Consider the following 17,195-nt stretch of genomic DNA (forward strand, 5'->3'; position numbering starts at 1 on the left):
AGAGATCATCGCTGTATCTTAAAAGCAGTTCAGTTGTGGTTTTGCAGCTTGACTATATTCATCTTTCTTTGTCCTCTTCTAATATGTAAGCTCTTCCTTATAATGCCAAGAAAGAGATGGATGGACCTGTATTGTTTGATACAGGTTGAACATTACAGTCCAAAATCCAAAATGCTCCAAAATCTGAAACTTTTCCAGTACTGGCATGATAACCAGAAGTAGAAAACTTTACACCTGGCCTCAAGTGAGAGACTGCAGTTAAAATGCAGTCAAAATTTTCTTCATGCACAAAATTATTAAATATATTGTATAAAATTACCTTCAGACTGTATATATATATATGAAAGGATTCTTCTGATTATGAGAATGTTTTAATTCTTTACTTCTGTCAGGGCGTTCTATTTTGAAAAGATTTTATGTGTTACTGCTAAAAGTACCACATTGACTTAGGTGCTATGTACAGTTTTTTAGAGGCAATATAATCAATTGTTAATTGCACAGATTCTAGATCCAGACTGTCTAGTTTTAAATCTCAACTTTCTCTAATCTAGCTGTGATTCTGAGGTTTTTACTTTTACCTCTCTGCCACAGTTGTTTTGTTGTTGTTGTTGTTTGTTTGTTTGTTTTCTGGGACAGAGTTTTACTCTTGTTGCCCAGGCTGGAGTGCAGTGGTGCTATCTCGACTCACTGCAACCTCCATCTCCTGGATTCAAGCAATTCTCCTGCCTCATCCTCCCAAGTAGCTGGGACTGCAGGCATGTGCCACTATGTCTGGCTAATTTTTGCATTTTAGGTAGAGACGGGGTTTTGCCATGTTTGCCAGGCTGGTCTCAAACTCCTGACTTCAGGCGATCTGCTCACCTAGACCTCCCAAAATGTTGGGATTACAGGCATGAGCCACTGCGCCCGGCCCATAGTTTGTTTTGTTTTGTTTAAGTTTTTTAAAATGTCTGTAAAGTAGCAATAATAATGTGGTTAGTGTGAGAATTAAAAGTTAATTGGTATTGCCCGGCACATGGCAAGTACTAAATGATAGCTGTTATTTTCCATTCTTGACATAAAGTTTACGTAAAGGTTGCTTTTCTAGGTTTGTTTGCCAGGCACCTTATTTTGTTTGTTTTGCGATTTCAAGGAGAACAATTTGGTGTATGATGGAGATCTGAGTTCTAGCTTTGGGCCATGCACTGATTTAACCTTGATTAAATCAATTTGTGTGTGTGTCGGGGTGGTTCAGATAAGATAATCTCTTCAGCCTATTTTAATAGATGAGCATGTTGAAACTTTGGCTGTGTTTGAATACTCAGTTGGAACTTGTTTTCTCTAAAGATTTTCACTTAATACTAATGTGAAGTGGTGATCCCGGATATTTAGTTTTCATACTACAGATCAATAATAGCTACTAGTAAAATTCTCAAGTTTTAACTTGTTGAATTATTATGGATGATTCCTGTGTTATGTGTTTAATTATAAATGTAAACTGGTTTAACAGACATGCCTAATAAAGACAGTTCTCTAGAATAACCTCTACTCTGGCTTTTCATGTCACTGAGAACATATTGCATAAAAATCTTGAAATAATCTTCTAGTAAAATTGGAGTGAGATAAACTAGAAGTACATTCCCTAGCTATAACTTAGTATGTGGGTGCTCTTTTCCTTAATTTAAAAATGTTATAAACTCCACTTAGAAATAAATGTTGTAGCCAGATTTTATTGGAATCAAGTCCTATAAAGATCATTGTGTATAGTTCCCATAAAGTTATTGTGGTTTTTCCTGAACTTTTCCTTCTGCAGCAAAGTTCTATTTTCATTAACTACACACTATTTTAAAGTAGAAGATGGTGGTGAAAGATCTGTTTGTGTCACCTTTGGATTTTTTTTCTTTGTCAAAGCAATGGCAGTATTGATTGTAACAGAAAATTATCTGGAATTTGGACTTGAAACAGGTAATAGTTTCATACAACTTTAAAAATCAATTTTGCTTTATCTAATGCTAATATTTTTGACCTCAGTATTTAAGTTTTATATCTGATAAATATTTAAAATTAAATTTAAAGTGTATACTCTGTAATGTTCTAAATAATTAACCTTTATTATTCTTAATTAAGATCTTCTGTTTTTGCTTTTGTTTTAGCTAAGTTTTTAATTAATGTGTTTTCCAAAAATACTGTCTCATTTTTTTCCTTACAGTTAAATAAGTTTCTGTAATGCTAAAGTTTACTCACACAGTTAAAGAATTAATGCAAATTTTATGCACACTCATGGAATGTACAAATATCAAAGGGATGTTTTCAAAGCCTGTTCCTGCTAATAACCAAATTTTATTGCGTTATGGCATACTAATTAACACATGAAAGAGCTGAGCTAGTCACTTGAACATTTAAGATGCTCTGTTTTCTAGCATTTTATTTCCACAGAAAGATTGTATATTTCACATCTGTGATAAGAGTAATCTGGTTTTTGTTTTTTTTTTCTACAGGGTTTACAAATTTTTCAGACAGTGCGATGCAGTTTCTTGAAAAGCAAGGTTTAGAATCTCAGTAAGTCTTTGAAAAGTTAAGCATTATTTAAATTTAACATTTTATATTTTAATAAAGCAGTATTTACTATAGCTGTTTTAAATTAGTAAAGAGTTTTAAGTTGGACTGTCACTTTTAGAAACATCCTTACTCATAATTTTTATGACTATATAAAGTTAGTATCTTTCATAGAATTCTTATATAAATTTGCATTTCTTAAATTCATCTCCCTCAAAAGATTAAATTTCTATCCAAGTTATATGTCAGTTCCTTGTTGAATGTGTAAGTTAGGTTGTTGTGACTGTGACTAAAGAGATGCCTCATTTAGCTTACAGTTCACCAGAATCCATTATAGGTACTTGAATAATAGCAGTCTTTTTGTAGAAATTTGCTTTGTTTTACTGTTATTGTTGTTTGTAACATAATTGATTAGAAGAAAGGAAATTCTTTGAAAGCTAATTATAAAAATTTATCAGCTTCTTTAAAAATTTTATTTTTAGGAGTCCTGTTTCAAAACTTACTTTCAAATTTTTCCTGGCTATTTTCTGTTCACTCATTGGGGCTTTTTTGACATTTCCTGGATTACGGCTGGCTCAAATGCATCTGGATGCCCTGAATTTGGCAACAGAAAAAATTACACAGTAAGCGGAAAATGTACATAAGCACATGCAGATAAATATATGTTTTCCATCTTAATGAAGGTATAATATTGTAATGTAATCATAAATTATTGTATTGAAAATTAATAAATAACTGATGTCACATTACTTCCTCTTTCAACTATAAGCAAGTTTCTTTTATTTGCTTCTAAATTTTAAGTCTTGTATTTAAAAAGATACAGCATCAATTACTAAATTTGTCTTACCTGTTAAAATGAAAATCTCAAAATTTATGTTCTTTCTAATTCAAGGGCTTATATTGCAATCTCTACAACTAAACTGAGGCTCCATAGAAATTTCCCTTAAAAAATAAGATCATTTTACTTTAAAATATTGTTTTAAATTTTTATATGAATCTATTTAAATTAACTTTTTAATGTAAAATTTTATTTAAAAACATTTTAAAACTTAAAGTTGTATGTAAGAGATGTTTGTTTTCCTTAAGTTATTGACCTGCTTATTAGACTCTTATTAAAATAATACATTATTTTGGGATTGTTAATACTCTACAATGTTATATGTTGTACATTACTTCTAACTACCAAATTCTATTTTAGTTCTGAAATTCTACGTTAGTTTGGACAAGTCATATTTCATCTTTATATGTAGTTCAAAGCCCATTTACTATATTCTTTGTGGTTGTCACAGATTTTTTGTTGTTGTTGTTGATGTAGACATCTTGGCAGAAAGATAGGCTTATATCTACTTCAACTCATATTCAGATCAAAGTTCCTGTCTCATCGTTTTGTTTTGCAGTAGAAGCCCAACTTGAGAATATTTCATTTTGATATGTGTATTTATAATCATTAAGTTTCTCTGAGTGATCTTATTTCCTAACATTTCTATTCTTTAAAACCTATTTTTAATGAGGCTGAGTCTTTAGTCTTTGCACATTCTTGTCTCTGTTACCTATGTCATTTCCCTTTAATTTAATTTTGACTTTTTTTTTAACCTCACTTCCATTTTTCTACATATGCTTTATACGTGTGTTTACCTATTGTCACCTTCCACTACACACTCCTTCATCCTTCTTTTTTTTTTTTTCCTTCTTTTACTCAGCGTGCTTTTGGCTACATCCTGCCTTTCTCCCACCACCCGTCTCCCTAATGACTTCCTTTAAGACAAAACCTGGTTCTCCCCCTCCTCCCTACACACACACTTCAGTCCACTAACCCCAGTGTTATGATTTAAATAAGCTGAAAAGGGTGGGTGGAGGGGAGCCCTTCACAAGCTACTGAAACCGCTGTGGGCTGCTCCTTGATACTAGAGTGTTCCCTAGCAACACTGCATACCTAATACTGCTTCTTTCTTCCCCACATCCGATGGTTTACCCAGGCTGTGGGATGAAAGAATCACTTTATAAAAACATTTAAAGCGTTTAGTGGTGGTTGGGGGTGGAGCGCACATTTTAGTGCCATTTTTAGTAAAATGTGGCTTCATTTTAAGATTTTTTCCCTTTGGGAATTTGGGGTTTTATTTTCAGTTATTGCAGCCCCTCATTGTGTTGTAGCACTCTGCCTTGATATATGGGTGTGGGCAAGCTAGTTCTGTTGTGAGAATAACATGACTGGCACAAAGAGCAGCATTCTCTTCACCCCCATGGCCAGGCACTACGACCTGTTTTTATATCAGGTTAGAGCGAGAGTTCTGCCTTTCCCTGTCAGGTGTTCATGGCTTCCTGACCCAGCCCTGTTCACTCACACAGATCCCTGTCATTTGCCTGTGTAGTAATACTTTAAAATGTGGTGTTTGTGTGTATTTTGAATCTTCCAGTTTAGCTCTTAAGTGTGGTTGATAATGAAAGCAGTTTATGGTAATAAAATGCGTGAAGAATTTGCCTTTTTTCTAAAATAAGAAAAATGTTCATCAGCCATCTGTCTCTGTAGGGTACAAACTTGGACAATTAACAATGAAGTTATAGTGCAGACCTGAAACCTTTGCTGTATTAGGTATATTGCCTTGTCAGGAGTAATGCAAATTTTTTTGATATATATATATAGGATAGGGAAATTATTTCAAGTGTGTTCATACTCATTCAAAAAGAATTTAAAATGTGGAATCACTTATGATTTTAACAATGGAAATTAAAAATTATACATGATCATTACACATTGAAAAGTTCCTCAGTTGCAGGTTGTTGGAGTAGGTTCCATCTGCCATATGCCTTCTAGTCATATGGACCTGGCTAATCACTATCATTTACTTGTAGATAATGAGGAGACACTTTGTTTCAGTTGCACTAGAAAGTATCAGACAACTCTTCTGTACTGAAAATCCATTAGATTCATTGACTAAAGTTAGAATCATTAAATACCTGCTTATTAAATCAGGAATAAAGTATGAGATTACTAAAGAATACTAGAATAGAAGTGAGCAAATCTGAATTTTAGTCCTATATTTACCTCTGGCCTGTTATTGCCAAGAGCAAGTCATTGAACTTTTCTGAATCTAAATGTTCTCATTTGAAAAATTAAGATAATGACATAATTTCTCACAGGCTCAAATCAGTGTTAAATCATAATGATAAATATAAAATGATGGTGATAGTAGTACCGTAAGTAGTAGAATATTGCAAATAAGTTCCTACCTCCATTTTAGTAAGACCCAAGCTTCCGTAGTTTATTAGCACATGTTGTTTCTGAATTTTTATATTTATTTCTTACATATTTTCAGAACATTACTTCATATCAACTTCCTGGCACCTTTATTTATGGTTCTGCTCTGGGTAAAACCAATCACCAAAGACTACATTATGAACCCACCACTGGGTAAAGAAAGTATCCCTTTGTAAGTATGGGCATTTGAAGGCTGATTTTTATCACCAAAACTGCTTTACTAAATGTTATTTACTGTATTTGTTTTTCAGTGATGAAATCAGGACACTGTATTTTTCAGACATTAATAGGAATACTAAAAGATGTGTTAGAAAATTGAAGCTACAGAGCATCATTTAACATTTTTGTGATCTTTATTAATGTTAATGATTATTACTTTGCACTAATATTATCTTATACACTGTTTTTTTCTCTTCTTTACGTCCAGTCATCATCATTTTTCTGTTGTCATTGTGCCTATTGTTTAGATACCTTCTGGAGTTCTTTTGTTTTAATTGTGAAAATTATGGAGAAAAAAAGTAGTATAAATGGAAACTCATATACTCAACCCCTATATTTGACAGTTGTTAACATTTTCCATATTTGCTTCATCCATTTTTTATTTTGTTTTTTGATGAAGCATTTTTGAATTAAATTAGAGACATACCAGTTTTATCCCTTCATACTTTCTTTAGCTTGCACCTCTAAAAAAAATAAGGATATTTTCCTATATAACAATAATATCATCGTACCTAACAAAATTATCTAATACTAATACCTTAACATTATTATCTAATACTAGTTTATAGTTCTATAGTTAGGCAACTGTATTTTAGCAGAAGATGGTGAGGAAACAAACAGTTTAATAGGCGTTAATAACTAGACTTGATATGTTAGCCTTGTAGAACTGTTAGAGTAATAGAAAGTTTCAGACAGAACTTCTTCAAACTCCAGCTCTCCTCCTCACTAAAATCTTTGCTTGAGGCAGATTACTTAACTTCACTGAGCCTCTGTTTCCCCAACTGGAAGACGAAGATAATAGTATCTGCCTCACAAGGTTATCATTGAAATAAGTGAAAGAACACATGTAACGCAACCAGCTGGAATTAAGTGCTTAATAAATGTTCTTTTCACTGCTTTGCCTCATCAGAATTAAAATAGAAATTCTTGACTAGTCATTGACTCTGTAGTGTACCTTTTATATTGTGTACTTCTTTTAGATCCTGGTACCAGTTTTTCTTGGAGTATGTATAAAATCAGTGATGACCATGATAATTTTTCTTTTTAGATTTAATCCTGTTGAACCCGGGAAATAGCCACTGAAACAGTAATGCTTCCCCCATGCCGATACACACTAATTACCTTAATGGTAATTTTAACTTGACAGATTCCTTAAGTATTGAAGGGTAATTCTAAGGATCCTAGGGTTCTAGAAAAATCTCCGAGAAACTGCTAATTCATATCTTTGATACTGAAAGCATTCCCAATCCTTCCTTGAAATTTGGTCATGGAAACTGGATTTCATACTCCTGTAATTATGTTCTCTGATTTTATATTTGCCTTAGTTAAATTGAGAAAATAAAGAAACTAGCATTTATGATACACTTATACCAGTTATTATGTGAGATATTGATACTTTACATATTGTATCTTTTTATGGTAATTGTGCATATGTTGTTGTTCTCATCCTATTTTATAAATGAAATAACAGGCTCAGAGGTTAAATAATTGGACTAAGGTTATTCAGCCAAATCGCGTGTACATAAAACACTTGGTAGTTATACCAACATTCACTTCCCACTTCCAGTCTGATTAAATTACATGTGGATTCATTAGTAGTGAATACTTTATTTAATGGAAATGAGAGTAAGGAACTTTTCCCTTGTGTGTATATTAAATTATAGAAAAAATGTGGTTTGTACATAAAGACCTGAGGTTCTCTTTCTATGGTTTTACCTCTGCTCTCTTTTATTATTCTTTAATTTGAATTCATGGTTATTAGAGGCAGTTTTTAATTTTTGTTAAAAATCTAAAGTGCATATGGTAGATTGTGAAAAAATGGCTTCCCATCAAAGAGGGTAGGATGAAGGAAAAATGAAGTGACAGGTTCTTCTTCTGTCACAGACAAATTGATCTGTGGAAAGGTCTTTGTAATCAGAAGCAAAAACTATGATATAATGTAGTTTCAACCCAGAAATGTATTTGAGTCCATCATGTGTTCTGATAAAGCGTTGAAAAAAAATAAAATATTGGTAAACAGAGTCCATGTGTGCTTATAACCTCATAAAAAGAACACAACATATGCAGGAAAGCTCAGAATGGCATCAGGAATTTAGGGTGATTTCTTCTGCCTGTGCTTTACCTGTGTACTTTAAGCCCCTCCTCATGCTCCTTCTTGAGATATTCTATTAGGTCAACTTTTCAGATATTTATGATGATACTGAATAATCTAATTAGAAAGTACTATTTAATGACTATTATCCTAAATCCTGAACCCATAAACTAAGCAAATAATTTTCTAGTTCACTACCTTCTTCTATTCCTTTCATTCACATTACCTGTTCTCCTCAAAGGCTGTGAAATAGCCGTCTTCAGGCTGCTCCCAGTTAGTTGTCCTTGTTGCACAACTGGAGGGAGCACAGTATTGTTTATAAGTCCCCAGGAAAGGGTCAAGGCTGTGAGTAGGCTTGTGTCTTATGTACTGTTACCCTCACATGATGGCTCCCTAATCTCATTGTTCATTGTAGTGGAAACATGTTGATAAAATGTTATGCCTTTATCTTTCTTAGCCAACAGTGCATTTCCATTGGAATTTTATGTCCATGTCCCCTCATGACTTAATAAAAAGAGAGAGTATATAAAGTAAAGCCTTTGTCCCATCCCCATTTCTTAACTCCATTTCTTAGACAGTTCGAGCAAAATATTACACTTCAAATTTTCCTATATTGTAGTTTTAGTTATGAGGTTTTTTTTTTTTTTTAATCTTTTCTCATTTGTTCTTCTTTATATGCATCCATTCTACCCTCATGTTCTTACGAATTTCAGGGAGACCCTTCTCAGTTCCAGGTTTTACCTGGCAAATCAGTCTATGCATCACAACAGTCATATTAAGTGCCTGATAGGTACTAGATACAAGACTAGATGCCAAGGGTGGTCTAGTCACTACATTCAAATTACTTGCAATGTAGTTCTTCATCAGAGCAGAAACCCATGGTCTTTTAAAAACATTAAACACCAAAAGGACATCAGAAGTTATCTCTTCTTTCTAAAATTCTTTAAGCAGCCCTCATCAGTGATCTGGTTTCTGAAACGATGTCTTTACGTTATATATTTTCACCTAGAATCCTAACCTTAAGTTTGAGGAATTGCTCAGAACCGAACCAGCTTCAATGCATAGCTAGTTAAATGAATTGTTGTAGAGGAATTTCAGGCATCTGATATCTTCATAATATATCAGAAGTTTTGATTTTCCAGTGGTCCCAAGTGAAGGCTCAGCAGAGTGAAAGATCCCATCCAAATAGGTATATGATCAGGCAAAGCTGTACCCAGTGATGTTGGGTGATTGACTTGATTAGTCCCACAGGCAATCCCTGCAGTTTTCTTGCTTTCCCCAACTTCTCTTTTCATGTTACAGCCAGTTTTTATCCATGGAGGAGGGTATATAGAGAAAAAGGTCTCATGTATTGCTCTACTTTTTTCTTCTAGATACCTGTTAACTTCTTATACTTTCATAATACATTTATCTAGTTCTGTTATTCAAGTGAAAGTATTATACAGATAAGTCTATGGCAGAGTCAGATTCTTTTGTGTGTCTAACTGTTGCTAAGTATAGACTTCTTATATTTTATATGGTGAGCATTAACATACAACGAGCATGCTAGCATATTGTTGTCTTTGAGAGCACCATATCAACTTTTTGATCTATAGAATGACAGAAGCCACATTTGATACTCTGCGACTCTGGTTAATAATCCTGCTGTGTGCTTTGCGGTTGGCCATGATGCGTAGTCACCTGCAAGCTTATTTAAATTTAGCCCAAAAATGTGTGGATCAGATGAAGAAAGAAGCAGGGCGAATAAGTACGGTTGAGCTACAGAAAATGGTAAGTTTTATACCCTAGTCAAAATGAAAAATAGCAAAAACCGCACTTTAAGAAAAAAGAAAAATACTGGTTTCCTTTAGTAGATAGTATTTCAACCCGTCTTATTCTTATTGTAAATAAACAAAACAATCTTAAGCTAACAGATATCAAAGAGACCTTTATCTGATTTTGGTGCCACGTGAAGGAAGGGGTCTTAATTCTTCTTCCTGCCTTAAGTGCTTGGTGTCATACAGTGGGTGGTACAAAGCTGTTTTATGCCTAATATTGCTAAATGGGACCCTTCTAATAGATTTGAAAGACGTTATAACATATTGTCCAGACTTTAAGACTTAAAGAGGAGGAAATACTACTTTCAGTGGCTAAATTTATTCATTTTAAATGTACTTGAACATGAAATGTAAGTGTTTAATTTATTTGAGGCTTCCACAGAAGAAAAGGACAAGGAATCCATCTGCCACTATAATGGACCAATAACTTGATTGTATCTTTTTTAAGAGAGGTGGTTTTAGCTACCTCCTTTTATTATTATGATTGTTATTTTTTTTTTTGTAGAGACAGCATCTCTCTTTATAGCCCAGGCTTGTCTTGAACTCCTGAGCTCAAGCAATCCTCCTGCATCACCTCCCAAAGTATTGGGATTACAGGCTGAGCCACCACGCCCAACCAGCTCCAGTTTTTTATTCACCTCCATAGTTAGAGGCATTTATTAAGATTTAGACAACTTTTTTCTGTTTTACCTTTTATATATTTTTATATTTTCCATAGTTTGACTTCAAATATGTTCATGTAGAATGAGGACTTAATTTTTTATTTATGAGGGATTTATGCTCATACGTGACTCTGCCTACTATTGTTACTTAGTTGGATATTTTAGGTATCCCTTACATTTTGTTTTATCTTTGAAATATGAGTAAATGTATACCATTTGAATCTTAGTCATTATTTTCTCCAATATATATACATCATTTAAGAATTATTTTTAAGGAATCTATTTTAATGCTCTCACAATTCTAAAAACTTGTCTTCAAGTTGAGCCTTTCTAGAGTCATTTTGGGGACATTTAGCATTGACATTTAGCTTCCTTCTTGTGAAAGGATTGTCTCTTAAACATTTTGGTATGACAATTATCTGAAACTTTAATTCACTCCTAACATGTCAGTTGTATTAGACACTTAAGAATGTTGTTGGTTGCAGGTGGCTCGAGTCTTTTATTATCTTTGTGTCATTGCACTGCAGTATGTGGCGCCTCTGGTAATGCTGCTTCACACAACTCTACTTTTGAAAACACTAGGTAGGCATGCCCTGGCAACTAGGAAGCATCTTTTACTTTCCACCTATAATTAATAAGGCTTTTTGTCACCAACAAAGAAATGCAACTGTTAAATTTGTTTCTCTTTTTAAAAGCTGTAGAAAGAACCACGGGAAAGTTTTAGCTGTGGAAGGTGATTTATCATTTTCATTTTGAAAACTCAGACGCATAGTTTTATAACTTTATGCTTTGTCTTCAAGAATTGTTTACTAAAGGTTAAGTCTCAGATTTACCCAGTAACTTTAGTAAGCACTGTTGATCTTAGTTACTTTTGTGTTATAAGAAGATGATTTAAGGTTTTGTTATTGCCTAACGTTTATATTATTACAAGGCAATTATAAATTTACATAAATTACAGAATGCTGTGGTAAGTTCTAGTTTAGATAACTTACATTGAAAGGGTGAAGATTTCTCAGTACAAAATTCTACAAGTCTCTTCACTAAGCTATCAAGTCCCCATGTGGTGTTATTCAAGAAGTATCTGTTACTGCATTAATCATTTCCCCTTTTTTAGATCAGGCAATCAGCCACTGTTAGGGTTTAAGAAACCCAAAGGAACTAAAAGTATTATTTGACTTCATGGACTTAGTGGGTGTCATAGACCTGATGATAGGTGTAGTTGCCCTGTAAGAATCTATGGAATGGAAAGGGATAAGTAGTTCAGTTGTAAATTAAGTGACCCATATCCTGTCCACTATAGGAAAGTATATGATGAAAAAAATTTCTGGAAGCTATTAATAGGTTATCATAGATAATTATCAGATAATTTCTGAGAAAGGAACTTATTTTGATATTCTAGTAGAAAATATTTCTCAGAAGTTATTGAATCTCTTTGTCACTCCAGTAGAGTTAGCTGATTCATTTCTTATACAATGAGGAAATTATTTTTGTTATTTTACCCATTTTTAGTGCAATTAATTAAAAGTATATCAGACTTTTTGCTTTTATGTGTACCTTTACTGATGAGGCCAGATAGTCTCTAGTCATGTTAATTTCTTAGGGATCTAGAAGGATTATTATTTTACTTTATTTTCAACATAAAATGACGTACTATGCCTCTAAACTTACTGTTAATTTCAAATATAGTAAAGATTTTTTTTTAGTAAAAAGCTTTGTAATTAGTTACTCTTCAAATTGTATTTGTATCTTCGATTTTCTAGGTAATCATTCCTGGGGTATTTATCCAGAATCTATCTCTACCTTACCAGTGGATAATAGTCTACTCTCCAATTCTGTTTACTCTGAATTACCATCAGCTGAAGGGAAGACGAAGGTAACTGTTACGCAAATAACAGTGGCACTGAGCAGCTTAAAAAATATTTTTACTCCTCTTCTTTTTCGAGGACTTCTGTCTTTTCTGACCTGGTGGATTGCTGCTTGCCTCTTTTCTACAAGCCTTTTTGGGCTTATCTATCACCAGTATCTGACTGTGGCATGAATCTCAGTTAACAAAAGAGCATATCCAAATCACACTTTAAATTCAAATATTTGTGCCCTTAAAGGGCTGATGAAAACCAGAAGAAAGCAAATACAATGGGAAAAAAAAAAAAAACATATCAGAATGTCTTGTATTAAATGTTTCCTCTGTATTCTCAGGGTGAATTAATGTTGTAATATTTAAAATTACAAAATAGATTGTTAACTGTTACACTGTGGCATTGGAATTTTAACTCTTTGTATTTACTGGTAGGAGAGGGCTATCTACAAGGGTAATATTTCTGATTACCCTGGTTTACACAAACCTCCAGCAGTCTTTGAAACATCTCACATGACTCTAGTTACTGATTGCTTTTAATGCTATTATGGTACTGTTGATAGTCATAGTGGCTGCCTATAGAACAATCTTCAAACTGAGCCATGCTTTAGGGGAGGGAAAGGGGCTAAAGTCGCTTCTGTTGGTAATATATTAGTTACTGTTGAAACAATAAAATCCAACAGAAAGGAAGAGATAGCTACTGTATATTACAGTAAAGAAAGCTGCAGTTATTTTAAATTTAATGGAGATGAATATGGTTAAAATATATAACTACTGCTGCTTGAGAATAGCAAGAGTATTGTTTTAAAACATATTCTACCCAACTTGAGAGTTCTTTTAAAATGACTGGCCATATGAACATTTGTAATCTTGCCATTAGGTTTGGACCTGCCATATTTTATTTTATTCTACGATCCTAAATAGTTCCTTTTAATAGGCTAAAAATATTTATCAATACTGATCAGACTTTAAAGAAATTACTTTGTAAACCTGCTGACTACCTGTATGTATTGTATATATATTATATATTAAATATATAATATATTGAGATTATAAAAGATGAAAATATTGAATCCTTATAATTTAAGTTGCAGAATGTATGTTAAAAAGTGACTTGAATGAGATGTATTTGTATCTAGAAATTTTATTTCTTCTTGGAATGAGATTAAAATACATTTTGAAAGTTCAGCAGAGTAAGCAATTTATTTGTATTGCCTATATGTGAGTGTATTTAAACTTCTATGGATGCTTAATAATTTCTCCCAAATTAAAATTCTTTTTCTGTCATTTCTGAAAATCAGAATCTTTCCCTCCCAAATCAGGTCTACAGGTATCATGTATGCCTTGGTTAAATAGGACTCATTTTAAATTTGTAGTTTCTAGAATAAGAAATATTTTTGTTTTACTGGCCAAAGTTGAGATAATTTGAATGAAACATTCAAGGGAAATGAAAAAAAAAAAAAAAACTCTTTTTGATTCTTTTTACATCTAAAGTTTAAAATGAAGGGTCAAGATTGTAAAATGTATAAGAGATAAACAAAGGTAGTTTTTTTCTCTTTTTAAATAAATGAATAAATACTTTTCCATATAACTCTTAGGAGGCTGTCTTTATGTTTCAGTGCTGTTTCCACTGTTGAAAGCAAGTTTGAAACCCGTCTTTTGGAATAACTTTCAGGGCTTAAAGTTCACATTCACTTGAAAATTTTAATATAGCAAATTCCTGTCTTTGGGTGTAGATTTAAATATTTTGGAAATAGCCATGTTTTAAAAGAAAAGGAATGCTTATACACTGCTGGGGATGTAAATTACTTCCACTTCTATGAAAAACAGTATGGAGATTTCTCAAAGAACTAAAAATAGAACTACCACTTGACTGAGCAGTTTCAGTATTAAATATCAATCCAAATGACAGGGAATCATTTTATCAAAAAGAGACCTGCACTTATCTGTTATTGAAGCAGTATTCACAGTAGCAAAGTCATGGGGTTAACCTAAGTGGCCATCATTGGTTGACTGGATAAAGAATATGTGGTATGTATGCACCATAGAATACCATGCAGCCGTAAAAAAAGAATGAAACATGTTCTTTGCAGCAACATGAATGAAGCTGGAGGCCATTGTCCTAAGTGAACTAACTCAGAAACAAAATGAAATACCAGATGTTCTTTTATAAGCGGAAGCTGAACAATGAGTACTCATGGACATAAAAATGGAAATAATAGACACTAGGGATTCCAAAAGAGGGGAAGTGGGAAGGAGACAAGGGTTGAAACACTACCTGTTGGATACTATGTTCACTATTTGATTATGGGTTCACTAGAAGTCCAAACCTCAGCATTGTGCAATACACCCATATAGCAAACCTGCACATGTACGCCCTGAAACTAAAATAAAACATTTAAAAAATTGAGTAACAAGTACTTAAACTGGATAAAACTCTTTGAAATGAATTGTGAAGATATCCTTTTTTTTTTTTTTTTTTTTTTTTTTTATTATACTTTAAGTTCTAGGGTACATGTGCATGACGTTTATATCATGTATAACTCCCCAATGCAATCCCTCCCTCCTCCCCCCTCCCCATGATAGGCCCCAGTGTGTGATGTTCCCCTTCCCGAGTCCAAGTGATCTCATTGTTCAGTTCCCACCTATGAGTGAGAACATGCGGTGTTTGGTTTTCTCTTCTTGTGATAGTTTGCTAAGAATGATGGTTTCCAGCTGTATCCATGTCCCTACAAAGGACGCAAACTCATCCTTTTTGATGGCTGCATAGTATTCCATGGTGTATATGTGCCACATTTTCTTAATCCAGTCTGTCACAGATGGACATTTGGGTTGATTCCAAGTCTTTGCTATTGTGAATAGTGCCGCAATAAACAAACGTGTGCATGTGTCTTTGTAGTAGAGTAATTTATAATCCTTTGGGTATATACCCAGTAGTGGGATGGCTGGGTCATATGGTACATCTAGTTCTAGATCCTTGAGGAATCGCCATACTGTTTTCCATAATGGTTGAACTAGTTTACAATCCCACCAACAGTGTAAAAGTGTTCCTATTTCTCCACATCCTCTCCAACACCTGTTGTTTCCTGACTTCTTAATGATTGCCATTCTAACTGGTGTGAGATGGTATCTCATTGTGGTTTTGATTTGCATTTCTCTGATGGCCAGTGATGATGAGCATTTTTTCATGTGTCTGTTGGCTGTATGGATGTCTTCTTTTGAGAAATGTCTGTTCATATCCTTTCCCCACTTTTTGATGGGGTTGTTTGCTTTTTTCTTGTATATTTGTTTGAGTTCTTGGTAGATTCTGGATATTAGCCCTTTGTCAGATGAGTAGGTTGCAAAAATTTTTTCCCATTCTGTAGGTTGCCTGTTCACTCTGATGGTAGTTTCTTTGGCTGTGCAAAAGCTCTTTAGTTTAATTAGATCCCATGTGTCAATTTTTGCTTTTGCTGCCGTTGCTTTTGGTGTTTTAGACATGAAGTCCTTGCCCATGCCTATGTCCTGAATGGTACTACCTAGATTTTCTTCTAGGGTTTTTATGGTATTAGGTCTAACATTTAAGTCTCTAATCCATCTTGAATTAATTTTCGTATAAGGGGTAAGGAAAGGATCCAGTTTCAGCTTTCTACTTACGGCTAGCCAATTTTCCCAGCACCATTGATTAAATAGGGAATCCTTTCCCCATTTCTTGTTTCTCTCAGGTTTGTCAAAGATCAGATGGCTGTAGATGTGTGGTATTATTTCTGAGGATTCTGTTCTGTTCCATTGGTCTATATCTCTGTTTTGGTACCAGTACCATGCTGTTTTGGTTACTGTAGCCTTGTAGTATAGTTTGAAGTCAGGTAGCGTGACGCCTCCAGCTTTGTCCTTTTGACTTAGGATTGTCTTGGCAATGCGGGCTCTTTTTTGGTTCCATATGAACTTTAAAGCCGTTTTTTCCAATTCTGTGAAGAAAGTCATTGGTAGCTTGATGGGGATGGCATTGAATCTATAAATCACCTTGGGCAGTATGGCCATTTTCACGATATTGATTCTTCCTATCCATGAGCATGGTATGTTCTTCCATTTGTTTGTGTCCTCTTTGATTATACCTAGGAATCCAGCTTACAAGGGATGTAAAGGACCTCTTCAAGGAGAACTACAAACCACTGCTTGTGAAGATATCCTAATGACGCTTCATGTGTATTTCCAAAGAAAGCATTTCAAATGTATTTTGAGATATATCAGCATCATCAAAATGTGTTTGTTTTGTAGTAAGATGGCACCAAAATTTAACATTTGTTTCTGAAAGTTCTCACATGTTGGTTTAGAAAAGAATCTCACCTGGTATTTATAATCATTCTTACCAAAGAGCTGCATTTTAAAAAGTAAAATTGAAGTTATCCTTTTGGGTTTCAAAGATTATACAGTGGAGTAATATGGGGTAAAAGACATAGAATTCATTATTGGATGGAATAATGTGTATTCCTAAAGTTCTGTTAATTCATTCTTTTTAAACTTAAACTCTAAGTATACTCTGGCTTGGGTAAACCAAGTATTATTTTAACAGGTTTGGTTTAGTGTTTTTAGCCTTTCAAAGCAAATTTGAAATAACTGGTTTATTTATGCATTTTGTCTTTGAAACAAGAGTTATGTTCTCTAAATGCAAAAGGGTTTGTATTTATGTAAACCCAATAATATTTTAATATCCCCAAATTAGACCAATATAGTTCTTTTATTTTGTATTTTATACTTTAGTCAATATAATATGCTTCAA

The 17,195-nt window shown here is 33.6% G+C and overlaps 1 protein-coding gene across 10 annotated transcripts in view; it reads left to right on the top strand.

Moving 5' to 3' along the window:
• The window catches only part of TMEM161B (transmembrane protein 161B), a 75,507-nt gene extending 61,883 nt beyond the window's left edge, over positions 1–13,624 (top strand). For 5 of the 10 annotated variants that reach the window (XM_033179190.1, XM_033179189.1, XM_033179191.1 and 2 more), the window contains 7 exons: positions 1,793–1,944; positions 2,478–2,538; positions 3,018–3,158; positions 5,850–5,963; positions 9,698–9,872; positions 11,067–11,163; positions 12,342–13,624. In XM_033179190.1, the coding sequence (XP_033035081.1) occupies positions 1,793–1,944; positions 2,478–2,538; positions 3,018–3,158; positions 5,850–5,963; positions 9,698–9,872; positions 11,067–11,163; positions 12,342–12,619 (1,018 nt within the window). In that variant the 3' untranslated portion in view covers positions 12,620–13,624. The remainder of the gene's footprint in view (positions 1–1,792; positions 1,945–2,477; positions 2,539–3,017; positions 3,159–5,849; positions 5,964–9,697; positions 9,873–11,066; positions 11,164–12,341) is intronic. The other 5 variants (XM_033179195.1, XM_033179196.1, XM_033179193.1 and 2 more) reach the window with 2 other exon arrangements.
• The last annotated feature ends 3,571 nt before the right edge of the window (positions 13,625–17,195 follow it).

The sequence above is a fragment of the Trachypithecus francoisi genome, unplaced genomic scaffold (assembly GCF_009764315.1).
Source record: "Trachypithecus francoisi isolate TF-2019V2 unplaced genomic scaffold, Tfra_2.0 Lachesis_group2, whole genome shotgun sequence".
NCBI lineage: Eukaryota > Metazoa > Chordata > Mammalia > Primates > Cercopithecidae > Trachypithecus > Trachypithecus francoisi.